The sequence below is a fragment of the Calonectris borealis genome, chromosome 1, assembly GCF_964195595.1.
Source record: "Calonectris borealis chromosome 1, bCalBor7.hap1.2, whole genome shotgun sequence".
NCBI lineage: Eukaryota > Metazoa > Chordata > Aves > Procellariiformes > Procellariidae > Calonectris > Calonectris borealis.
Genome location: NC_134312.1, coordinates 5,043,549 through 5,070,242, shown reverse-complemented (window position 1 = coordinate 5,070,242; position 26,694 = coordinate 5,043,549). Strand labels below are relative to the sequence as shown.

Sequence of the window (26,694 nt, the reverse complement as noted above, 5' to 3'; positions counted from 1 at the left end):
CAGAGGCACAAACCATCTCAGACCAAAACGCTGCATCTTCACACATTCTGTTCCCTCTGTGACCAATTAGCTCTATATACTCTGACCTTTACCATCATTTTACAACCCTTCCTTCTGAAACAAGGTGTAATATTTAACACACTGAAATGACCATAAAAAGCAAGAGGCAGATTATCATCAGGATGGGTCTAGCCATGGTTGGTAACTACAGCATTTCCAATACTGATCTCACTTAAACCAGCTCAAATCAGTAGAAATTGTCTCTGGTTTTATACTAATATACCTGAGAACTAAATTTGTTCCATTGGCAGCGAAGGAACACCAGGTCTTTTCCAAGTGCAAAGCTGCACTGATTCAATTAGAAGCGTGGTTCTTACACCACAGCAATACTCTAAATTAAAGTTTGTTAGAAGTCTAATTTACGGCAGTAAAGAAGTTTAAGTTCATGAGTTGCTTTCCAACTTATATGATAGCGTACACACAAAGGTTTGCACAAAATTAACTCATATTGTTTAAGCACATTGATGTTAAACTGATACGGCATCTATGGTTAGAAGGGACCACAGGTCTGGAATATTCTTCCTGGGAATTACGAACTCAGGATAAAAATCTCACTGTGTCATGAAAAGTGCTGTAAGAAGAAAGAAAAAGAGGATATCCCTGCTCACTAATTCTTTTTGTTAATCTTGCAAAGGAAAATAAAGCTTCACACCATCCCTGCTGACTTCACAGAAATACTGCAATATGGCAATTGGAAATGGGTGTAGACACCCAAACCTAAGCTCACCTGAGTCCAGGGGTTTAAATTTGGACTGAGCTTCAGAGTCAAAGCTATAACTATACTTCTTTTCATCATTGTATTATCCTGAGCAACTACAAGCTCTTCTATAAATTATCTCATCCCTCTGCTGAGGAATGTACAGTCAATAGGATCTTAACTCCATATTTGAATTCCTGTTAACAAAAACCTGAGTCCATATGAAGCTTTGCTGAGATTCATAGTGGTCCGTACAGGAGACCCCATCCACAAAGATATCTAGGTGCTCTGTTTCTGCTTATTCCAGGGAAACAGGATGTAAAATACGCTGAAGGTCTGAGCATGGTAGCCTAATTAAATGTTTAAAGGTTAAAACCACCAGAAAAAGCTAAGTTGAGGTAAAAATACGAATCCTGCTTGAAAAGAAACTTGGAGTAATGCCCATACTATCCCAACTTTGATAATATTAAAAAAGCAACCCTACGAATGACAGGTGAAAACCAATTATCAGAACAATCCCATTTCCAGCTAAAAGTAGAAGAGAGTTCAGAGATACAAGCAGAGCTATGAAGCAATGACCCAATTCTGCTCCCACCGAAGTCAGCCGCAGCTTCAATGTTGACTTCAGCATGGAAGGGAGACCTAGGCCCTGCCTTGAAATACTCACATCTGGGATTTCGTCGATAACAAGATCAAAGCTTCCTACTCCTGAAATGAGGAACAAAACCAGAAAGCAGAGCAGATGCTTCATTTTCTTCCTGCTTCTCTCCTGAGAACAGCCTGCACAGGTACTAGACACAAGATCTTTCCTTCTCTGAGACAAGTTCAAGGAAACCGCTCAGGGTTATGCAGTATTTTGACAAAGTTTTGAAACGCTGACTTTGTTTAGGCCATGGGTAAATATTTGCCTTGCAACGTAAGTCTGAGCTGTGGTGCCTGAGCAAGGGTTATCCAAATAGTGTCTTCACTCGCCTCTGCCCTCGATAACAGCTCAGGCTTGGATAGGCTCACTTCTTGCTTTTGTAGCTTCCCATGATGTTTGACTAACTTCCTGCTAGGCGCAGACCTTGGAGTACCCAAAACGTCGAAAGATCAAAGCAAGAACTCACTCCTAGCTTGTTTGTTTATAGTAAATGGGGTGAACGCTAATTCTCAGAGCGATAGAGGCAGCAACATTGTGCTTCTCCAAGGGTCCTCCCACCCAGCCATCTCACAGGGGTTGGCAGAGACCTTTGGGCTGGATCCTGACCCACACAAATACCCTTTTTCCACTCTGGCTGGGAAAGGATCATAGCTGGTGGTGGGATAGTTCTAGTTTTTCAAAGTTAGTCATGTGAAAACATCTGATGGTATTTTCAGATGTATGTTGTATGGCTCCCGGGTGCTTTTGAAACTGTTTTGGCCTCTCTGCCTCTTTGGGTACTTCAAGGGATGGCATAAAGTAAGCCAGCAAAGCAAAAGGAGAAAAGAAGGGAGGAAGCATGTTTCTGGCAAAAAAAGCTGGGGTATCCCTTCCACTCTTCCAGGAGGAAAGGAAATTTGCAGACATCTGAGCAACCTCAAAGGAAAATTACTATGTGAACCCAGGGACAAGACAGCAGACAAGATTATTATATTATATTATATTATATTATATTATATTATATTATATTATATTATATTATATTATATTATATTATATTGTCATACCATACGTTATGTTACTTTTCGATGTTTCAGTAAAAGATTTCTGCAGCACCAGTCCGCTGTTACACAGCCTTCCTCCATCTTTTCAATAGATTGTTTCTCAGGCTGAGACCTGAAACTACATTCAGAGGTTCACAAGGAACCCAAGCAGAACAGTGACCTTTCAGCTCACTGCCATCTAAGAACTGCCAAAGGTGCTTAGGAGAGAACATAAGAACTGGAGCAAGCACGTAAGGTATTTTCCAAAGACCCTCCTAGTCTCCAGCTACTTGTAGCTATGGTACATCCTGATCAGGAGGTGGTTTTCATTTATTTAGCAGTCCTCAGTTTATTTATTTTCCAAAACCCTATCATCTCCTCTGAAGAGATTGGATAAAAAACTAGCATTCATAGCATCCTGTGAGAAGTTCCACACCTTAACTATACACAGAACAAACCGTGGCCTTTTGATCACTTTGAACTTGTCACATGATACCTCTATATTTCATAGATATTATGCTGGAACAGGCATTGAATAACTAGTCTTGATTTGCCCTGTCCCAAAATCTTTTGGGCAATCCTGGATCTTGAACCTGGAGATGACATAGCTCCAGATTTGCCAGAAAGCTTAGGAGCCTGTAGGCTGTACCCAAACTAGTACACAGCCTTCACAGCACATGCATCTTGCTTTTGCATTGATCCGTCCACACAGTGGCTCCCCACATCACCTATTTATTCCTTTCTCCCTAAGCTCTGGTTCAGCTCTCAGACAGTGCACGTGTAGAGCCTGCAACGCTGCTTCTCCTGAAGAGACAGCTTCTGAATGCGGAGGTCTCTCGATAAGCAGTTCTGCATCCCTCAGGCCCAGACGGCATGACCTGGACAGTCTTCCCCTCCCCTGTGTTACTCCAGATCATCTTCTGTGTTGTAGCTTCCCATGGAGGTGGGGGTAGGTGTTGAGCGTGGAAGAGGGGAGTGTACAGGAGGAGAATGGGGAGGATGGGAGCAGGGTTTTTCAATAATCATAGAACCATTTAAGTTGGAAAAGACCCTTAATGTCATCGAGTCCAACCATAAACCTAACACTGCCACATCCACCACTAAACCATGTCCCTAAGCACCACATCTACACCTCTTTTAAATACTTCCAGGGATGGTGACTCAACCACTTCGCTGGGCAGCCTGTGCCAATGCTTGATAACCCTTTTGGTGCAGAAATTTTTCCTAATATCCAATCTAAACCTCCCTTGGCGCAACTTGAGGCCATTTCCTCTTGTCCTATCGCTTGTTACTTGGCAGAAGAGACCAACCCCCACCTCGCTACAACCTCCTTTCAGGTAGTTGTAGAGCGCGATGAGGTCTCCCCTCAGCCTCCTCTTCTCCAGACTAAACAACCCCAGTTCCCTCAGCCGCTCCTCATCAGACTTGTGCTCCAGGCCCTTCACCAGCTTCGTTGCCCTTCTCTGGACACGCTCCAGCACCTCCATGTCCTTCTTGTAGTGAGGGGCCCAAAACTGAACACAAGATTCGAGGTGCGGCCTCACCAGTGCCGAGTACAGGGGCACGATCACCTCCCTGCTCCTGCTGGCCGCACTAGTTCTGATACAGGCCAGGATGCCGTTGGCCTTCTTGGCCACCTGGGCGCACTGCCGGCTCATGTTCAGCCAGCATAACGAAGGATGGGATTACCCTACTGTACATCTTTGTCTCCATTTTTAGTCCATGGAATAAATAGATTTTTTCTGACCATATGGTGCCTGACTCTAATTACTTGCTGCACCATAGAATGGGATGAATCCTGCCCTTGCTGGCTCTAATTCATGCCACGTACAGAATAGGGATTCCAGTCAGAGCTCAGAGAAGGACACCAGCTCTGGGGACATCTACGCTTCATCAAATGACTCCTACCTCCTGGAGTGAGCTGCTCTGCGTTTATCACCATTGTAGGCTTTTTGAGCAGAGAGGAATCTCAGCATTAAGATCCCAGGCATGCTGCTTCAAACAGGAGGTTGGCTTACAGCTCAGTGGTACGTAAAACATCCAGGTTGGCTTTAAATCATGTAGTCAAGCGACTGACCATCTAACTATATACCTTTGACTCAGTGTTTACTCAGCCTCTTAGGTGGATTTTGCTCAGTGCTGTGTGCCTGTACTCCTAGCAGTATTTAAGTTAGCTATCTTAAAGTTAGATTAGGAACACCTCCATGAGTGCGGTCGGAGCTACGGCTATGACAGGGCTCATCCAGGACTGCAAGAGCAGCAGGCATGGGGCACCCAGTCTTTGCTGTGTGGATGGTATCTACTACAGCTTGAATTTTCTGCCTAAGCTGAGTTCTGTTCACATATGTGCCCCTAGCTCAGAATGACCAGTCCCTTCTCATCAGAAATGTAAAGCTTAAGATAGCTGTTCTGGAAGTATCTGGGACTCTGGACCGGGAAGTTAATCAGTGCTGCTCTGAAGAGATGAAAAAGTCCCTTTAGAACAGAATTTAATTTAAACATTAATTTTGTAACCCCTTATTTCAGTCCTCTCATAACCACCAAATGTGGCTTAATTTTTTTCAGTAAAAATAACAAGATTGGGAAATCAGTGTGACCACTAGATGGCACGAACTGCTCAAATATACTGTCCAAAAGAGTCCAAAAAGCTGAAATTTCTCAAGGAGAAGGTGCAGAAAATATATGGGAGGAACAAGTGCTGAGGATGCTCAGAGCCCTACCACTTGCTATTAGGTTAGGTGAACTTCCCGAGAATTTCATGTGGAGGACAAGATCTCAGTAAGATATTTTGTGGCATGTGTCCATTGAGCTGTTTCATGACTTGTCCTCTCATGGTTGGGATTCCTGTGGAAGGAAGTTTTCATGCACTGTTCTCCCTGAAGCACTTGAAGTTACTGCTGGGCAGAATCTGTCCCTCAGAATAATTAAATTGTGTTAATTTGGCTTGCACCTGGGGAGAAATGCTCACAATTTCTGTGTCTTATGAGATAGCCAGTTTCCTCTTCCCATATTGAAGTTCTTATCTGAAAATTTCCAATCATCCAGGTAAGAACAGGGTGTATCTGCAAGGCAACACACTTACCCAGGGTGCCTACTGCCCTGACATTCATCCCACTACACACCAACCGTTCTGGGAAATGCTACACGGACATATAGAAAAAGCTTTCTTGGTGCTTCAACTTTCTTCTCTTTGTACTGCCATTCAACAGAGACATACCAGGTACCAGGACTTGGCAACCTGCCTATCTGCCCAGAGGACCTCTTCAAAGTGGGTTTCACTGCAGTGCCCCAGACAGAGTCAGACATCCCCAGCACCAAGGCCCTTTGGCAGAGACTTTGGGCGTATTTCATAAGAATACCAGATTCCTAAGTTCTGAAATGCTCTGCTGTGGTGCACACAGCTAATGGCAACAGGGAGATCAGCAGCCACTGGCACCCCAGAAAAGACCTTTTAGGAACACAGGCACCTCCCAAATAGTGTCAGAACTGGGGACCATCAGGTCCGATCCAGATGTTTCAGAGGAGATTGATTAGATTAAGACCTGAAAGAAAATGTTTAATGAACTTCACCATAATTAATTTTACTTCTGGACATTTATCTATGTCTTTGCCTGTGTAACCCTTTGGGACTCTTGCTGACTTCTTGATCAAATTGCTGGCTTTGAATGCCACTAAATTCTACGGTTTGTTAGTGCTTTGTGTAGATTTAGTTCCTGGTTCAGATATTTCTTGTTGGGCATTTAGTGTAGATGCCTCTGCATGAGGTGGGTGTCTGGTGACCCATTCTTCTACCTAGAAGAACAGAGAACTGGAAATCTTTAATTTATGAATCCATGCAGCCATGGCACTGATGTTACGACCAAATGCAGCTCTGATCTTGTTCCCCCAGCTTCAGTCTGGAGTCTGGAAAACCCCTGCTCTTGAGCTGGAAGGTGCCAACGTTTTCTTTAGCTTCAACACTCCCTACAGGGTTTATTTAACTGGTATGGTGCAAATGAGGAAGACTAGTCTTACCCATGAGCCTTGCATGGAAAAACAGGGGGATGCAGATGCGTGAAGGCAGAGCATTACCAAGGTGCATGTGTTTGTGTGTCAACACAGAGAGATCCCTTGATATAACATGATCCGTTCCAGGTGAAATGTGTGTGGAAGCTCAGCTGTTAGATCATGCCTCTCTCCAATGTCTCTGCTCATGCTGGCCGCAGGCATGCCAGACAATTTAATTTGCTGAGCTCCCACCCAAAGAACAGCTGCTCATCTTGCTAAGTCGGCAAAAGTCAGCATCAAACATGTCTAATGTGAACACACCTGAGTAACTGCTTATCTTGTTTTCCAACGGCATCCCCAGAACAGTGCCTGCCATGTTCGCCCCCCAAATCAGGAGACCGTATTCCAAGGAGGGGGAAGAGGGGATAATGTGAACAATCAAGACCCCAGGCTTAATGTTCACTCACCAAACCTAACCGCATCTGAACCACATTAAAACACACCTTGGTCTTATTTAACTACGTGCTGTGTCCTTATGTGCCCTTGCTGAGGAGAGCATGAGCAGAATTGGCTGCTCCTAATCACTTTGGGAAGGGCGGTGCCTTTCCCAGCTCATTCTCTCATGCCCGTTGGTTATCCCGTACCTGCTCTAGGGTCCTGTTTTGCTCTGAATATCCTCTTTTCACCAGATGTGCTTAGGATCAGCTTTATTGCAATATCTTTGCACTGTCTCACTGTTTTGATTTACTTTGGCCCTCAGCTCCTGTGCAATGGGAGAAGCAGAGTGCCTGTAGAAACAAGCTGAATACTGATCAGGAGGCAGAGGGTGATAGCCAGTGAGATTTGGATGTTTTTCCAAATGCCTCCTGACTGCCCAATGGTTATTTCAAACTGGCAAACATCTCCCCTTCCTGTCCAGGAATGACCATTACCTCTAGGGTTAGCAGGGTAGTTTTGACTTGCTTTTACAGGGATGCCTTGGTTTCCTCTAGGTTTTACAAAACAGTAGGAAAATCATCCTATATGTATTGTTTTAAATGCCTGTTTCCAGCATTTCTAAGCATATGCTGCAAGACTTTCATTCATCTGTGTCCCCTGGTTAGTGAAACATGGACAGAGCAGACTGAGGAGCAGCCCACCCTAATGTCAGTAGCGAGGGCACAGGAGACTGCAGCCCTACTTTTCATGCTACTCCAGTGCACTTCTGTGTCTGAGCTAGACAAGACATGTAGGAGCTGAAACAAACTGGATCCAGATGAAAAATACTTCAAATCATTTTTTGTGTGTCCTTAAACCAGGTCTCAGCCTGAACCATTGCTCTGAAGTGTTTCTTGATTCCCAGCTGGATGGTTGAGCCCTCTTCCATCTCCCTTTGAAATGGTGAGGAGCTGAAGATAATGCCTTGACTATCTTCTGGCAGGGACCAGATCAGCACAGCAACCATTTGGGGTGTCTCTGGGGGCCTGAAGCATCCTGCCCCAGCCTCCCTCCAGCTTTCTTCCACATCTTCTCTTCTCCAGCCACGTAAACCCTTCATCATTCCCTGCAGTGCTGTCCAGCTCTGCAGCTCCCATCGGGATTGTGGCTACTCCAGAGACCTTTGTACCTGCCGGTGGTGGACTGATGCGAGTGGGAGAGGAGCTGGCCAGGCTTTTGATTCCTTCCCTCCTGCTGGCAATGCCAGAAGGGGCCTGTGTGTGAACATGGTGTGGCCTCAGCCAAAGTCTGAGCCATCGATTTGCTAAAGGGGAGTTCCAAAGGTGTTGACCTCGCTGTCCCTTCCCTTTACTCCAGCTCCAGCTCCCCTCACCCCTTCTGCATGGGGAGCAAGCACTTTCCTGCTCCTCCATTACACATGCTAGATTTGGAAGACATAATGCTCCCAGGACATATGCTCTTAGTGGACATATGCTTTCAGGTGGGTGCACATGTGTCTGTTCAGAAGCAGAAACTCCAGGGGCCCAAGGGTGTGTTTATACATCCCAGCAAGACCAGAGAGACATTGAGCCACTCACTGGACTGTCACTGCCATGGACTGGAGCTGAAGCAAAACAGCTTCAGTCCCTGATGACTCAGAGCGGGAAAGGAAAAAGAAAAGACAGTGGTTCGAATCCTGACAGGTTTGTGCGTGCAGCACCTAGCACTTGCAAAAAAAAAAAAAAAGATCAAACAAAGAGAGAGGAAATTTGGGTCTGTTACCGCTGGCATAGAAAAATGAAGTAATAAATGTGTCTGATTTAGGGTTAGGTGAGTGCTGCAGATGGAAGTTCCCGAACTCCTGGGGATGAGATGTGCCCTGTCCATGCCCGCTGGCACAGCCATGCCTTGAGGAACGTCCCTGGCAGCTGAGCGGTGGGGACCCAGCCTGCCCAGCCAGCGTCCGCCTTCGCCCTGGGGCTGATTGGGGAGGAGAGGGCTCTGCCTCTGGGAAATGGAGGGAAGAGCAGGAGGCTCACCCCGGCTTTGCCCAGCTGAGAAACAGAGTCCAGATGATAAGAAAGAGGGGTGAAAGTATGGGTCTTGTCCGTCCTCACCGGCGGGGAGGCACCTGGCTGCCCGGCAGGGTGCCAAGGCGAGGGTGTGGAGGGAGCCCTGCCCTGCTCCGGGATGGCGGGCCCCGGGGCAGCTTTCACAAACAAACCAGGGCTCTCCAGACCGGGGAGTAGGAGAAGGTGTTCCTTCATCGAGGGTGAAACTGGAGGGTTTTACCACTCTGTGGTAAAGCCCCAGCCTTGAAGTGTGTCCTTGGATTGTGCTCCCTAAAGGGGTGGGTAGGAGGGTCCTTTTTAATATGGACTGCGGTGTAAGCTGTTCAGGCCTGCCCGACGCCATGACTGACCCCATGAGGAGACACCCCGGCAGCCCGGCGCGTCCTTCCAGATCCCACTGGCACTGGAGCACCCGCCCCTCAGGTGGGCACCGCGTGACAGTGGCCATCTTAGGCCCTGCCTCAGCGCCCAGCCAGGTGGAGGAAATGTCTCCTCAGCCTTCCCCCCCCCCCCACTGAGGGCCACCACGGGGCTGGGGTGCTGCTGGTGCCAAAACGACAGGCAGCAGCGCCTCAGGGACCCCCAGCACCACCCCTCTCTGCCGCACGAGGCGAGATGGGGGCTGAGGCTGAGGGCGGCGTCAAGAGGGGCATGGCGGTCTCGTGCCCGGCAGCCCACGGTACCCCTGTCTGAGAGGAGTAGCTGGAGGATGGAAACCCTGCAAGGATCCCCTGCAGCCCCTGGCAGCACGGGAAGCCGCCCTGAGTGGAAAAGGGGCCGGTCCCGAGCCGGGAAGGAGGAGAAGAGGGTGGGTCGTCTCGCCTCCTGTCAGCCTCCTCGCAGCCCGTCCGGCAGCGCAGGCAGCAGCTGCAGGCAGCGGGGCTTTCCTCTCACCTGCGGGGCAGGGAGCCCCGGCCAGTGCTCCCCTTCCACCATGATCCTTTGGCTGTGGCTCTGCTGGGGTTTCTCCACCTCGGCGGGGCAGCCCGACTCGGAGCTGATGGCGAGGTACCTGGAAGAGAAGCTGTTGGCAGACTACAGCATCATGGAGCAAGTAGGTTTTAAGGCGGTTGTCGTTCGGGAGAATCTGGTGGTGGGGGCTGGCTTGTCCCCTCTTAACCATCAGTATTGACACGCAGGGCAGTTTGCTAAAACCGCATTTATTGCACCCGTCCCTGCAGTGTGCCCATGGCTGCGGCAGCAGTTCGGCTCTGTGGGAGGCTGCTACCAACGAGCAAAGCAGTTGTTGGAGGTGCTAAGGCAGGAGAGCACCGGCACCCTCCCGCTCTGGGTGCTACTGTCTGGGGTTGGGTTCAAAGCTGACATCCCGAGAGCTATGCTAACGAGGCATTTCGCAGGGACAAGGGAGTTAATGCAGTGTCCTGGCCGCACGCCAGTCTGAGTAATTCAGAGTATTTCAGGCTCGGAGGAAAGTTTTTCTGCCTATGGTCTCAGTGTCACCATACTTGATTTTTAACTCATGCTGGATGAAATGAACCACATGAGTTTCAGCTTGTAAAATGCTTCTTGACCAGGACAGAAAAAAATTATATTCTGCAAGTGAGGGCTGTTACGTTGTGTCATTGTGTGGTTTAGATTTTCTGGGGAAAGAGGGCTGAAAGGGCAATGTACGTTTTGCAAGTTAGCAGGAGAGTTTGGGTGGGGGTTTGGGAGGATGTAATTTAAAAGGCTGAGCTTCAGATTTGTGCTCACATCCTTCAGGTCCATACCAACTATCATGTGTTACTTTGGGTCACTTAGGGCCGTCAATCAGTTATCTAAATTTGATCAGATCTGAAAGGCTCTGTAGTATCTGAGATACTCACGTGGCAGATACAATGCAGGACCTATGGAAGACCTGTGCCTTGCTGGAGGCCAGGTGGGATTCCCTAGCATATCTGTACCCGTCTCAGCGTTGGTCATTCAGTTACTCATGCCACCCATGCTAGAATGGGAAGAATTTCTCTCCAGAAGTGCCCATTTCTCTCCAGTACAAGGACCTCAGCAACTTCGTTGTCAATCCTGATTACTGTGAACACATATTCCTTGTTGGGGAATTCAGCCACAAACCAACATTCTCTTGCAGACCCACCTGTCCAAGTGGAAGAGAATATCTCCACCACTGTCCTGCCAGTGGAGTGGTATCTGGTATCACTCATCTGCTTTAAGGGAGAAAATCAGTTGTGAAGCTCAAGCAACTGGCTCACAGTGTTGAAATAACCTGGCTGATCTTGCTTGAGGCAAATAAGGGTGTTTTCACAGGAACTGTGTTGCTAGCAGATGAGTGGCAGCAGTAACTTCCAACAGAAAAACAGTGATGTATAAATAGAGGTGGTGATCTAGTGCCCTGGGACAACCAGATCTAGAAGAGGACATCTGTCCATCCTCACTGAACACATGAGCCAGGTTAAGAAAAGTCAAGTGCTTCCCTAGATCAACATACTACATCCCCTACAAGCAAATCTCTAACTAATTCTGGAGAGCGTGTAAGGCTGTGTTTAACTGGAAGGATCTTACACAAAGACAAGTACAGACACAGATCTTTGCAGGAGCATGGTATTTGCAATGAGTCTGGATTATTTGTTGGCTCATCCAATGATTGACCACTCTGCTAAGGTAGTTGACAAGGTTGCTAGTTATTACCATTGCACTGGAGGTAGTTCTTCTAGATGGCTCTTCCCATCAACCCAGTAGTTGGGTTGCTACTGCCCAGTTTATTCTCTGTATACCATGCTAAGACTAGCAGGTGGCAGCAGCTATGGGGTCACTACTAGCAATTATTGGAGTTTAATAAGTGCTTTGGAAGGCCTTAAAGATAAAGGTTGATGGGAACTTGGCAATTGTTCCATTAGATGATGCTAGTGAAGCTGGCTGGGTCAAAACCCTTTGATGGACTGATCAGTATCATAAAGCCTGCAGTAGTGCTTTGGCAGTAGTCATGAAGTCCTAGCAAACAGAATACTGTTATCTGGTGATCCTTAGCTACTCACCGATGTCTACTGGCTATCCTCAAGACTTCAGAAGGTAGCTTTTGAAGGAGTGAAGTCATACCAACACCTTCTTATGCAAATCAGCAAGTAAACAAAATGGGCGTGTGGTGGGGAAGGATAAAACCAGTAACCAAATTTCCAGTTTCATTGATTAGGCAGTAAAAACCATTGTGATCGTTCCACACAGAACAACAGGTGGATTTGTTCCAAAAGGTAATCTTTTAGTAAAAAAAGGACTGAGGATCATTGATCTCTCATCCCTGCCTCTGCTCCAAGCAGGATCAACTTCACAGACATTTGTCTGGCTTGTTCTGAAGAACCTACAGTAATGGAGACTCTGCAGGTTCTCACAGCAGGCTCCTGAGGTGCTTTACTTGCCTAAGATAATATGGCCAGATAGAAAGTTTCTTCCAAAATTTAAACTGAAGAGAATTCCTCTCCTCTCCTCTCCTCTCCTCTCCTCTCCTCTCCTCTCCTCTCCTCTCCTCTCCTCTCCTCTCCTCTCCTCTCCTCTCCTCTCCTCTCCTCTCCTCTCCTCTCCTCTCCTCTCCATTGAAAATTTCCTGAGGGAGCTGGTTTTCCTTGGTTCTAATTTTACAAGACGTTGGCTAAAATAACGAAGAAGGAAATAATAAGGACTCTAGCAGAGGAGACGGTTTAATTTCTCCATTGGGCTTTCCTTAGCTTTGCAATGCATGATATAAACAGACATAAAATCATCTCTTTGGCAAAAGATGATTATTTCAGTGTTATTTCAGTGTAAATCAACAGAAAGGGCAAATCAGGTAAAAAAATATTGCATTCCTCTGCTCTCTGGAGTTTCACCGACATTTTAAGAAGTCGCTTGGCTTCCCTCATTGACAAGAGACTTGTACTTTCTGTTTTGGGAGGGATTGGATTTGGAGATGTTGCTAAGCTGGGACTTACACCATGTGCAGGGAAGAAGTCAGAGGAGTTGTTGTTGTTATGAGGGGCGATACAATGAGTACGATTGCATTGTCAGGTGAAGCACTTTGTTTCATAATAAAATCTGTGGCTGAGTTTAAATATCTTTATTCCCTTTTTGCACATAATAGTGCTTTTCTGTCACTGTGCAATAAATCCACAGTACCTGCGGACAGTTTTTAGGCAACAGATCTGCTGCTGAGGTAATATCAATAAAGCTGAAGCCGTAAGATTAATTTACACAAGTCCTCCCTTGGAGCAGGTCCACATGTGCAGCAGAATGGGGTTATGCTTGCTAAGCTCCACCACGTGGGTACTAGGTATTAACCTGGTTGCCGCTCAAGCTCGAAGCAGCCACACTGTGCTGAGCTGAGGACAGCCTCAAGTGACTGGGCTTGTTGTGCCCTCAGCCCTCTCCCAGTCCAGTGTCTGTAACCCGCGATGAGTGCTGAGTGCTCTTGCTCTTATGTAGACCAGTTCTGAGGAATGGGCTTTGGCTTTTACTCTCCTGAGGATGTAGATGGGTCCTGCATGACATTTGATGAGCATGGTGGACCATTTAGCAGCCCTTTTCATCATGTGCCGTATACCATGTAACGGGGCAAAAACAGTGACACAGAGCCTATGTGTGACTCCATAGGAAGCTATAAGGGAATACACTTCCAGGGCCAAGACATAGCATCCAGGGCTAGGGCTAAAGGCTGAGGTTCCTGTCTTCATGTAGAGGGTCTCTTGACAAGTAACATTTTCAAAACACCCAATACCTCCTCGCCTGCAAGAGCTGCATTCCACTGCTGAGCTTTGATCAATGGGTCTGTTAATATAGAAGAGATTTAGGTTTTAATTTTAACCAGAGGAACATTTGAACCTGGCCAGGGGTGATCAGTCACACAAACCCGTGTCTGGATTTAAACAAGAGACATGTCTTCTGTGAGTTGACTAGGCTCCATTAACTCCCTTAACTCTTTGCAGGTTGCACGTCGTGTTCCAAGACAGGCCAAATTTTTGCAGAGGCTGGTACGTATCACACTGTGTCTTTATTTTACCTCATGGGAATTACATTTGCTCTATGTATATGTGTGTGTGTGCATCCCGGTGCCCAGGAATGAACTATGTCGGTGGGTGATGGCAGGGTGAGATTCTAGGTACAAAAATCTTCACTTTGATCAATGCAACAGGTACAGGTTCTCCTAATACTTCCCAATATATCTTCTCAAGCCCAGATCTGGAGAGAGAACATCCAATGTTACAAACCTCAACCATGCAGTGAACATAAGCTTGATGAAATCTCATTGAATTTAAAGGGAAAGGGAGAGTTTGCTTTGAAATTTGAAGATCTCTGTTGTTCTTTGTTGATGCAGAGGCCAAAATTTGCTGAAGAAAGGAAGAAAACCAAGGAAGCCAATATCCTTCTTTTGGCATGGGAACCTGAGCTTTAAGATACTTACCTGCAATTGTGAGATGTACAGCAAATCTGTAAGATCTGGCTATATTTCTGTGCTGAGAGTTGCGTGGCTTAGATCAAAACTTCAGCTAAAGAGGCAGCCAGTGAAATTGCTGTTCACAGCCAGTTATTTTTCTGGCTTTTCTGAGGTATGGGGGCTTCCCAGTTGAGAACTGGAGGAACTCATTTCACACACTGAGCAGCCATCACATGTTAATAGCTTTTGGTCCCTTTGATCTTTGACAGATTTCAATCAGCAGCCCAGAGGAGAGCAACTCTCAGTCTTATTACCAGTTTATTACTTCTAATCTGAGATACAGTCAATTTTTTTTGATGAAAGCAACTGATAAAGGTAAAGACATGGAGTGTATTTCATTGATCTTCAGCTTTCTTCTGTCTTTCCAAACATTTGATGTAAACAAGCATAAAATCATTTGTTTGGCAAGAAAATTTCAGCTCCCAGTTCATCATAATCACCAGGACACCTTCATAAAGCATCCAGCCAACCTGCCTCACAGCAGTGTGTTAATCTGCCGCCTTGGCGTTCCCTAGCTTTATTTTTAATAGGGATAATAAATCACAGTAATAATAATATTAAACAAATGGTTTGTTTTGTTTTTTCCTTTGTGCTGCCTCTCATCTTCTGAAGGCCTTAATAAAAAGCAGAGAAAACAAACAGGCATTTGCGCAGCTGTAAGTCAGAGCATCAGGCGCTGATGGATTGTGCAAGAGCTCCAGGGAACGCACAAGAATCGCAGACTGGAACTTGGGCTGCCCGCCAAGCCCAACCTAGCAACCTGTTTGGAAACTGCCTCTGCCCCCACCGTTTATATTTTCGATATACAAGGAATGGCAGATCCCTTCCAGGGATGGGAAGATGAAACAGTTCTTTCATCCTCAGTTGTACATGATGCCCTTATTCAGTGTTCGCTTTCTCCAACAGCTACTCCTATCCACTAGAAAGAGGGAGAGGTGTTGAATGTCTTTTTTCATTTGGTTTTGCCATTCAGCAAATAGTAGCTTCAGTAAAAAACCCTAAGCGATGTGGTTCTTCATATAAAATATCACTAAGCTGTGGAACTCCTTGCTAGAAGATGTTGGGGATGTTAAAAGTTTATATGGATTTAAAACGCAGCTGTGTAAAGTTGTAGAAGAAAAATACACAGAGATTTACTAAGCACAAAAATACCACGCTTGGTTCAGGAGTTCCTTCAGCCACAAATTGCTGAAAGCTGAGAGAATATTTCAGGGTGTTATCAGTGCAGGTTGGACTGATTTTACACTCTTCTCTAAGCATGCACTATTGATCTCTGCCAGTGATAGACTATAGTGTTAGAAGTGCTTTTGTTCTCATCCAATACAACCATTCTTATGTTCTTGTCATAACAAGGGCAAGTCCACGTCCTCTGTCATATTCTAAAGGCTTGCTGATTTCAGATAAATCCATCACTGCATTCACAGTGTTAGACTCAGTGTCACATCTGCCACTGCAGAACCACCTTGTATCTCAAGTAAAAGGCAAAGGGCTTGATCCTTTTTTGCTGTTGAGCTGTCCACCATGTTTGCACCCACAACTTACAATGAAATGCAGAATGGGAGCGGGTGCAGGACATCTGGAACCAAAGAATTTGCTGTAGTTTCAGACTCTTTCTTTTACTTCTGTTCTTAAATCCTCTATATCTCTTGCTATGCCACAGGCAATTAGTGGTACGGAAGACTGAATAAAACATCAGTTCATTATATCTGGAAACGTTCCTACAACACTACTTCCGATCAAAACTCCCCATCCTCTCCACCTTCAGGATAATGAGACTGGAAAGCCATGCCTATGTATGAGGGAAGGTCCTAAGAACAGCTGGATTTAGTTCTAATCAACGATTGAATAAAAGCCACTAGTGGCCTAAGCAGGGGACATTAGATCTGAGCAGATGTGTCCTAGTCTAGATCCATCGCACTGAGTTTCTGAAATCAGTGAGACGAATCACACCATAGAAGTGCTAATTTCTTGCCATTGTGCTCCGTGTGAGCTGAGCCTGTGTTAAGCAGGATGATCATGGACACAGAGCACATCACACATTCTCCAGCTGTTAAAGATATCTGTCACGATTAGGTTCATTTGAGACACATTTATCACAGTCTTTCCAAGCCTTGAAAGGGCGCTTTATTTCCAAATCTATTGACAGGTTTGTGTTTGTTTCCAGTGGATCCTCATTCTTCCATTTGCCTGGAATTCACCAGCCCAGCAGCTTGGTTAGTTGGATGCTCACTTATTACTGCTTCTGATGCTATCAGCTACTGCAGAAATGTTCCTGTTTCATACTTACTCATACAACCACTTGCTCCTTTTGTTAAGCCATTTGTCAGAATGATTTTTGTTTAGAAAAAAAGCCTGGAAGTGCAGCTGAAGAGCATATTCTTGTCTTCACAAGTCTTATGTGGCTGTGACGTTTTATCAACCTCAATAGGAAGAGTGTCAGTTTATTTGACTTAGTGAAGTTGCTCTGTATTTGCAATGTATTTTACTCTTTAACTTCCTTCTGCTTCTGAGGGTTTGGCCTTTGACTGTTTAAGGCAACACACAGAATTTTTTTTTACATGGACTGCTTATGGTTAAATACACTGAAGTCTTCCAGGAAAAAAACTGTTGAGCTCCATGGAGATGTTGCTGTCAAAAAATCACGTTAGACTGAAGAAATGCTCCAACCCAGGACTTGTGCACAAAAACACATTCCCAGGAAGCAGAAATTGGCTTTCAGCTTCCATTGCTACATCGTGTGTCATTCATTGCAGTCTCTGCTGCTTCTCTGCTGGAAGGAATCCAGTGTGGACTAAAAGGCTTAAAATATTTTGCATGAGACGTCACAGCGTCAGTGTTTCTTATTAAGTCTCTTCCATCCACTGGCTGAGACCTCCAGGATGGATTCTCAGCAGAGGAGGACTCAACCTACTCCAATGACAGCAGTTTTTCTGTTTACATAGCTTATGGATCTGATTGTGTGAATTTGAAGATGCTGTTTCATGCACAGTGATCTCAGTCTTTCAAGAGGTCTTACATCTGCTCTTGTGCACAGTCCACAGGGCAGTTTCTCTGACATCAGTTCTGGACCCTATGAGGACATATTTTGGGCTTCTCTTCCCAGGCCATAAGGGACTAATCCTGATCCTCACACACGGTCAGAGTTGAAGGGTGCAATTTAGGATACAGGTGGATTTCGTCAGTATGTTTCACAACATAAAAGCAGGCATAATCAGAGCTCTCATCCTTCCTGGACCCTTCCCAAGCTTTGGAGGATGAATGTGGCCTTTGCTCTTGTGCGTGAACAAAGGCAGTGAAACGTTCCTGGTTTACCTTTTGCAGCTCACCTGAAATTTTGAGGGTAAGCCCACCTTGCCTGCTATTGACTGTTTTTCATAGGGGAGTCTAATCCTCATAAGGTGGTAATTTGCTTGAGCATATTCAGTATTAAAGCCATTGAAACACTAAAGAGGTGAGTTATCTAGCTGTCAGTGTTAATAGGTAACCTTGTGATACCTACAGGAAACCAGGCCTCGGATGTCTGAATTCAATGTGAAATCCACAATCATTTCTCGGTATGCTTTCACCACGGTGTCGTGCACAATGGTGAACAGCGGATCTGAGGCACGCGAAGGTGTGTTTGAGATGCAGATCCCGGCTGCAGCCTTCATCTCCAACTTTACCATGTAAGTAAGTAATGCTGACAGCTGAGTGGACAATGGTTCTCCCACCCCACAGATAGCTCTCTGAGATTTCAAAAACTGGCTAATCTGCAGTAGGACTGTATCAAGACCTATGCATTTCTTTGGGAAAAATAAAACCGCACGCACTCCATCCGAGACTGGTCGTGGCCCCAAACCACAGAGCAAGTCCTTGGATGACAGGATGCTGAGATTCAAGTCCTCAATGTACACGGGGAAGAAAATTTCCCATCTGAGTATCTTTTAACTACTTCCTTCTCCTCCTCTCTCTTTGATTTGGACCAAAAAATCTCTCCTAGCCCTCAGAAACCTTTCCAATTAAAGATTCAACAACACTGGCACACAATAGTTATCTCTCCAAATGGACTGTGGTGCCTAAGAAGTTGTTTCAGGTTCTCCATATTGTCAATGGAGGAGGAGAGTCAACTCCAACTAGCAGATAGGTTCACTTGCTGCTGGAGGTGCTAGTCATTCTCTGTGGATAATAGAGCAAGTAGAGAGCAACCAAGCTCATACTGAAATGACTCACTAAGGAATACATTAAGTTCAAAAACATGTTTGGTTTGGTCATGTTCAGATCCCCGCTATGGGTAGATATTGGGGCCACAACTACGGACCTGACCATAGCAGATAGGGGACTAGCTCTTTCAGAAAGATTTCCATTTGGACTGAATAGTAGAAAACCAGTCTTTTGCCATCGGCTAGCCAAAATATATGTTAAGGGCTGTTTCCTTATGGAATCCATGGCCCTGTAACTCATTCCCAGGGAGAAGCATTGTAGTTAGGGAGGCAGCTAATTGAGAGCAGTCATCTTGAATATTGCCATGTGTGTTGGCGCAGATGGTGGATCTGAGACCAAACAAAAAAAAGTGCTCATTGGGATTCTTGGCAATTGCTTTGCTTTCTGGTTTGCATCCTTATGCTTTGGAGATTACCTACTGAATTGGCATTTTAGAGAGGTAAACTCCTGGACTAAAGGTGTGCTCTGCTGGTATAACCAGCCAGGGAACTTCTAAATTGGCTTCTGTCTCAGTGACTCGAGTGGACCTAGGAGAGTTACACCAGCAGCACACTCAGCCTATTCACCTGTGCACAGTCTGTGACCCTTCTCCAGCAAGCTGTACAGCTGTCACTGTATATGGGTGCAGAGTGGTCACGCTGACATCTCTGTCTCTCCAGGAGCATTGGCAACAAGACTTATTATGGGGAAGTCACAGGGAAAGAAAAGAAACATAGCAGTGATGACAAAGCAAGGCACAAGAAACCTCCGAGCCCTACAGATGGAAGGTAAGTGTCATGCATTTGTCTGTGTTCTGGGAAGCGACATACTCCCCTTCCATCTTTATTTCAGCTGCTTTGGCATGCCCATCCATGGACTGACAGGAAGAAAGAACTAAATAGAATGCTATTCACACTGCCTGGTGTCGTTCCCATACTCCAAGTCATGTAAAATTGCACGTGGCCTTTTCTAGCCCATTTACACGACATTTTCAGATCCAAGATGCTCCAGGATGTAATTGAGAGGGAAAGAAATGTTGTTACTTCCTGAATAACAGGCAGGAAAATTAAGGTACACAGAAATGCAGTGAGTTACAACTTCAAGGCTACAAAGTTAGTGGTAGAACCACAGGTAGCCTTTAGCAATCATGCTTACTTGGCCTGTTCTAGGTACTTGGCAGAGTTCAGTCCTCTTGGCCAAGCACTGGCAGAAAGTCTCATCCCTTTAATAATCTCAAAACCTCTATGTTCACCTGAATGCACTTCAGCAGCACTATGGGGTATTTTCCCCTTCTAATTTCACCCAAATAGCTCTCAAAGATATGCACCGTTGGATGGATTTTGCTGGTCTGGAAAATCCTGCACTATTCCCAGTTACCTGGGACAGTAGCACTATTCCAACATGAACACATGATCAAGAACAGCTAAATAGATGATGATTTTCAGACCAGAGAAATAATGAACTGTGGGGACGGACAGGTCTGACAGAGATCTGAACTTATGAGCGGTATGTGGAAGGAGAATAAGGAATTTTTGTTTTCTGTCTTTCACAGAAAAACTAGGGAAAATTGAATGAAATTATCAGATGTCAGGTTCAAAATGGCCAAAATAAAGTATTCTTCACATAAATTGTGTTTCTTGCCACTAGAAATTGTGGATGTTAAACTTAATATGGGTTCAAAGAGTGACCAGGTGAATTTTTGGTAGGAAAAATCCATCAGGGAACTTTAGCAAAGGATGCTGTCTCAGGATCCAGACACAGACTAGCAGAACCTGAAAGAGTTCTATATTTCTCTTGAAGAGCTATATTTCTCTTGTTCTGCCCTGTTGCATCCTCTTCTGTAGGTGATTATTACCTGTCATTGTTAGACCATTGGTATGATCCAGAAATGTCATTCCAACTATCTTAAAGACTAACACTAAAAAAAAAAATGTTTTTATATGTGTTAGAAGCCTCAAATCCTTTTCAATACTCACTGAATTGTGGGCATCACCAAAATTTCACATCAGTGAGTTCTGAAGTTACCCCTACATGGCATTAAATGTTTCCATTCTTGTTATGTGGCTTTTTTATTTTTCCATCACAAATAGTAGTGCCTGGCATCACATCAGTGCCCGGTAGCTGGACACTATAGTGCACTGTATGGGAGGTAGAGCATCTTAAGTTATCTCTGTTTAACAGAAGGGCAGCCGAAGCCGATAAAGGCTAAAGGTGGGAATTCATCTCATTTCAAACTAGCGAACAGAAAGCTGACTGCCAGTTGTATGCTGGGTGACTGATGGCACACTGTGGTCAATCGGAAGAGTGCTTTTAGAGAGGTGTCCAGTGGTGAAATTGTCTTAAGGGTCCTATTTGAGTATGTAGCTATAAACAGCTAATAGTAAGGAAGGGGAATTCTTTCGTGCTTTGCTTAAGATATTGCAATGCGTCAGCAGTGGCAAAGCCAAGAATTAAACATGGGTCTTGCAAATCCTTTGTGTAAGAAACCAAGAGACAGCCTTTCCTCTGGCCCTGCTCCATGTTATACATTTCTGTCATACTCCTCTCTGTAAGAAGTTATCTCGTCTTTTAAGACCTTTCCTCCTGTGGAAACCTCCTATGTGCCCAATGCTTTGTGAAGCATTAGGATGTTTTCTTTCTTGCTGGTTTCACATATTCAATGATAGGAAATACTTTTATTGGACCAACAAAATCCAGACTCATCATTCACTGGAGGACGTGGTATGTGATGTGTATGGGGTGTGAAGGTGTCTTTGGATTTTCCTTCCAGGGAGAATGGCTATGAGACATTCAAAGCTTCTGTCTTCATTCCTCGCAAGATGCAGGCCAGGTTCCTACTGCATTACGAAGAGCTTTTGCAAAGGCGACTGGGAAAATATGAGTACACAGTCAGCATCCGGCCCCAGCAGCTGGTGGGGAGGTTACGAGTGGAGGTGAACATCCTGGAGAACTCAGGCATAGTTTCACTGGAAGTGCCTCCCCTTCGAAACAGCAAGCATAAAGGCAATGGGAAAGTTGAAGGTAAGGAGAGATTTTATGACCCATGGTTCTGTTAGTCGTGGGACCTTAATCACTTCTCAAGAACTGGACTGGCAGTGTTGGGAGTTCTCCAAGGCAATCTTGGATAATTGTGTAGACTGGTGTTTCATTCACTTTCCCTCTGTTCCAAATGAGGCATTAAAGAAAACCCCGACATTGTATTAAAGCAGCATTGTCTAGGATCAAGACTCTATTAGAAACCAGAGGACACATCTCATGAAGACAACAAGAAAAATAAATGCTAGCCGCTCATTAGGTATAAATTATTCTGGCAAATTCCAACTATAACTTTATTTAGAAAGATACATTTTTTACTTTCCCTTCTTAATTCTTGCTGCACTCGTTGTATGACAGGTACATTCCACCCCAGAGGTGGTTGCATCTGAATGACAAGCAAGTCTCTAAGCATGGCAGGCCATCAGCAAGTCCTATTTAGAGATCGCTCATTCACTGGTTGGGCAATCTCCAGGTTCATGAAAGCTGGTATAATGGCTACAACATGAAAAGGATTTCAGGATTATGAACTCTGTGCAGTTCAGTGGTGGGAATTCAGTCTTATCATAAAGGCTAATGGTTTTTGTTCTATTTTCTATAGACGTCTGTGTCTATGTGGGATCTGTGCATAAGCATGTGAGAACTTTGAAGCTTAATAAATATAGGACTGATCCCGTACAACTCAATAAGATTTTTTCTTGCTATTGTCTTTACGAGCTTTGAACTGGGCCTTCAGGCCTTGTGTTCAGCATTTGAGCAGGCTCTTCCCTGGCTCCACATCTCCTGGGAACTGTTTATTTTAAGTGAATTGTTTTTTCCATCCATCCATGCCAAGGCAGATAGGAAATCCTGCATTTTAGAACATGGGAAATTCCAAGAGGAAAATCCATGTTTTGCCAAAGCACTAAGCGCGGTCCAAGTGTCTACTCTTACCCCCAACTGTCCTCACTCACTGTTCAGACAGTGTAAAGGTAATTTTTCTAGTGTAAACAGTGAGGAGCACAGGATGCTCTGATTGCTGCATGTTGACAAAAAACCCTCACCAAAAAAAGAGGGTGAGTTGGAGCTGGAAGCAGGATGTGGAATCTTGTAGGACTTGATCCTCAGTTACTCTAAGTGACACAATGCCAGCAAAATCAGTGGAGCTGTGCATGTCTGCCAAGTAAAAACCCTAAAACATGTGAACATGGAGTTAAACTGATTGCTCAGTGTGATGCTACTGATTTCATCCAAATCACGTTGAAATCAAGGCTGTCAGTGACTTGGACTAGCTTCAGGTCAAGTCTTATACAGAGTCTCTCTGCCATACATCCATGTGCTCTGCCCCTCATCAGGAGGGACAGGGAACCTTTTTCACCTATCAGGGAGTATCATAGTGCATTGTGGTATTTGGTTTCCTGCAAAGGATCTGGCATTGATCAAGGTTAGAGACAGACTAAGCAGAGCAGACACAGTGTTGGTCTAGTGCAGTATGGAAATTCCTATATGTAAATGACATACAGGGGAAACTCTCGTAACTTGCTCTCCAAATGGCAATCTGTGAGCACCAATCATTCTTGGCACTGTGCTTCAAATTTAAAACAGCTCATATAAAAATGGACCCAAGCTCTAAGATTCCATAATCCTCCCTAGCCAGTAAAATGTACATAAAACAGTTGTCCCATTTCAGGATGGGTAAAGCAGCTGAAACTCAGATTCCCTGTGCTTTATCCTTGCTCAGAATTCAATTACAGACCCTTTCTATCTGGAATTGCCCTATACAGTTGGTGAAAACTGTTTGTTGTGATGAAAACACTGCTATGGAAGAAATGCCAAACACGCTTTTGGGGACCATCATGGGCAGTGAGGAGGGTCTCTGCCAGATCAAGTCTTCATTGGTACGCAGGTGTGTGCCACTCAGATGAGTGTATAGGGTTAATGAATTCAGTAGATTTGCTGAACTTCTTTCTGATCTAAAGCAAAATGAGGAGCTTAGGACATTACTTGCAGTCAGACCAAAAAAAAAAAAAAAAGAAAAAAGAAAGACCTGTCTCAGAAGGGTCTAATATAGGTTGCAGAGAAGGACAGCTTGTTTTGGATAGGAGGGATTTACCGCTTGTGACCTCTTCTGGCCAAGAAGGTCAATCACATTCGGAGCTGACAACAGGAACTTCCTGCCTTCCTAAACACAAATGGAAACCAAAAGAATACTCCTAGGGAGGGCAAGGCCAAGGCAAGGAGCATTTCACTTGGAAATGCACTATATTCCAGTCGGCTGTCATCTCTCAAGCTTGATCCAAAAAAAGCGAAACATCTGAGTCATTCGATCCTCCCTGCAAAGCCTTCTTGCTCATATGACACCTAAAGACCGAAGAGCATGAGATCTGCACATCCAGCGAGGCCTCCAGGGAAGGCTATGGGTTTTTAAGTGAAAGACAGCTGAATTGCGAGTCTTACATTTAAAGAATGGCTGCTTGGGACACAGTCTGCAAACTGGGAGTAAACCAGGAAAAAGACAGCGTCTGGTCTCTTCTTGGATTCCTGTGGCTTAAAACTCTTCAGTATCACTTGACTGGAGAGCATGGTAGCAATCTAGTAAGTGGCCAGCAACGGATGCCAGACCAGATGCTGCCATACTGTGCTACCTGTGGTGCCCCAAATGAGAGGTCGTGACTTAAAAAAATGACCAAATAAGGAACGGAGACCTGCACATTAAAAATTGTACTGCCTGACTGGTTTGAGTTTGAATATGTCATGAAAACTCTCTTCCTCAATTTCCTATGTCTACAAAGACATCTATAGTATCTCACGATTAATGATAAAATGTGAGATTTTGATAAGTATTAATAAATTACCTTGAGAGTATTGGGTGAAAAACGTATTGTGACATCAAGTCATCAGTTAAATGGCATTCTGAGTAACATGTCTGAAGTGCCACCAACCTGAAACTATTGTTGAGGATGGGATGTAGCTTCACAAGTCATTTAGACACTTTTGACTCTGACTGATTTGGATAAGAAACTACGTTCTTTTTCTGAGTACAGGTCCTGAAGATCCAGTGTAGGATAGGCAAATTAAGTTGAAAATCAAATATGTTTGGCTTTGGAGTCATCCACAGCTCCAGATGATGAGCACCAGCAGTGATTGGTGTTCATAACTGAAATACCGACCTGTTGTGGCAATAAACGCTGTCAGCAAAACTAATTAAAAAAAAAAAAAAGTTTAGATGACCAAAAGTGGAGGAATGGCTAATCTGCCTTTATTTCATGGACCAGTCCTCTCATATTTGTGGTGCTTTCTGTATGCTATCCATAGAGCCAATGTACCATGCAGGAAGCATAATGGAAAAAACAATTTCTCTGTTTAATGGTCATTCAGGATTGGCACTTTTGACTCCAGCCAAACTGCTAGTATCCAAACAGTCTGTGATGAACAGAAGAGATAAAACTTAAAGATCTGTAGACAAGAAGATGTCCCTTTATAAGAAAGAGTGAAGGACACTTTTTTTCCCCATTTATAAAACAGCGCAGAAATCACAGCAGTAGGAGCAGAAGCAGTAAAGAGTCCAATTCTGCCTGGTTTTGGCTGTAGGGGCCCAAGATACAAAGATTGGACTTGGTTCCACAAAATTCCAGTGATTTATGAAAAGCAGAGCTGTGTTTTGCTATAGACAGAGGCTCTTGGAAAGTCCTGTGTATGTCCTCTCTGAATATGGAGCAAACACAATGTGATGACAGTTCTTTCCAGGATATTTCCTTTGTCAGTGACTCCTGTGCACACAGCTCCATTTGGGAGTTGTATTTTTCCCAAAGGAAGATATTAGACATGTGAGTTTTGGAAAGTGATCTTTTGGCATGTGCGGATGCTTGGTCACATACAAATCCCAAAACAGGAGACATTGAGGCCAATGATCTTGCTTCCTCTGGTGACCTCAGAATGGATCCATTTTCTGAATGATGTCCTACCCAGCATCCTCAGGAATGACTGTCCTCATGCTTTTCCTCCAGCGCAGTGTTGTGAGAACTAGTCATGGACTTGGGCAGGGAGACACTAGGCTGCTTGAGAATGGCTATTTCTCTTCAAAGTCATAGGTCTCAGAAAGGTTTTTATTTCTTATCACAGTTTTCACGTGTTAACGGAGGATGAACTTTGCATTTGAGCTCTAATCCCGACTCTGCCAGTCTCTAAAATAATTTAGATTTAACTGTTCATCATGTGAGGACTACAGTTTCACAAAATGTTTTTTCCTGCTCCATTTACTTCTTTAGCTGAATTTGGTGCAAAGTTTGTCTAAAGGCCCTATTAACTACCTCAGTGTGAGCACAGACCAGCTTAAGTCTTTGGAGCTCATTCATGCTCTGTACTCTGCAATATCTCATAGATTTTCCTCTCTCAGTCACCTGTTTGAAAAGAACCGGGCCAATAAACAGAGGAGAGTAATTGTGATCCAGATATCAAGTACTGCCTAAAAAAGAAACCTGGGGGAAGACATAGTAACTGTATTCGGATATATAAAAGGCTGCTGGAAGGAGGAAAAGAATACTGTGCTTTCTGTGTCAATAACAGAAAGAACAAGAAGTCATGGGTTTATAATCCAGAAAGAAAAATGTAAATTAGACATTGAAAATGTCTAACAGTGAAAAAGAGAAGCTCTGGAAAGGCCTGGCAAGGGCAGGTACTGAGTTTCCATTACTGCAGGTCTGGGGTGTTTCCAGACCATGTCATAAAATGAAGTGGGAAGGGATTCAGTCTGGGAACATGCAATGGATTAGATAACCTGCCTTCCAGTCCTGATTTCTATTATTCCAGGGCAAAAAAAAAGTTATTTTGGATCTTCTCTATTAGACCATGTTTTGTTTTTAGTCTCTGTCCTGGGAGATGGGAGATGAGGGACAGAGATGAAAAACATGGGGAGCTTCCCCAGCTATTCTTGTCACTGGCAATGGCTATGTGAGGCAGCCTTGGAAACCTCCTTTCCAGGGGTTCCTAAAAACTGTCTGTGTTACAGGGGATGACATTTCTCACCTCCAAAGAGTGTTTTGAGGAGTAATACAGGGATGCAATGTGATCCACATGATCTCATCTAGAGTCCACAGTGCTTTACAAAACTAGATACATGTGATTATGCCCATTTAACAGATGGGGAAACTGAGGCACGGAGTGGCTACCTAACTCAGCTAATTTCAGAT

At 44.7% G+C, this 26,694-nt stretch overlaps 2 protein-coding genes across 2 annotated transcripts in view; one reads left to right on the top strand and one right to left on the bottom strand.

Moving 5' to 3' along the window:
- Positions 1-1,567, bottom strand: part of ITIH2 (inter-alpha-trypsin inhibitor heavy chain 2) — a 29,695-nt gene extending 28,128 nt beyond the window's left edge. Inside the window, exon 1 of the mRNA XM_075143160.1 lies at positions 1,425-1,567. Coding sequence (XP_074999261.1) covers positions 1,425-1,508 — 84 coding nt within the window. The 5' untranslated portion in view covers positions 1,509-1,567. The remainder of the gene's footprint in view (positions 1-1,424) is intronic.
- Positions 1,568-9,702: 8,135 nt separating this feature from the next.
- The window catches only part of ITIH5 (inter-alpha-trypsin inhibitor heavy chain 5), a 50,152-nt gene continuing 33,160 nt past the window's right edge, over positions 9,703-26,694 (top strand). Inside the window, exons 1-5 of the mRNA XM_075143146.1 lie at positions 9,703-9,952; positions 13,806-13,850; positions 17,816-17,979; positions 19,174-19,281; positions 21,264-21,514. Of these exons, the coding sequence (XP_074999247.1) occupies positions 9,833-9,952; positions 13,806-13,850; positions 17,816-17,979; positions 19,174-19,281; positions 21,264-21,514 (688 nt within the window). The 5' untranslated portion in view covers positions 9,703-9,832. The remainder of the gene's footprint in view (positions 9,953-13,805; positions 13,851-17,815; positions 17,980-19,173; positions 19,282-21,263; positions 21,515-26,694) is intronic.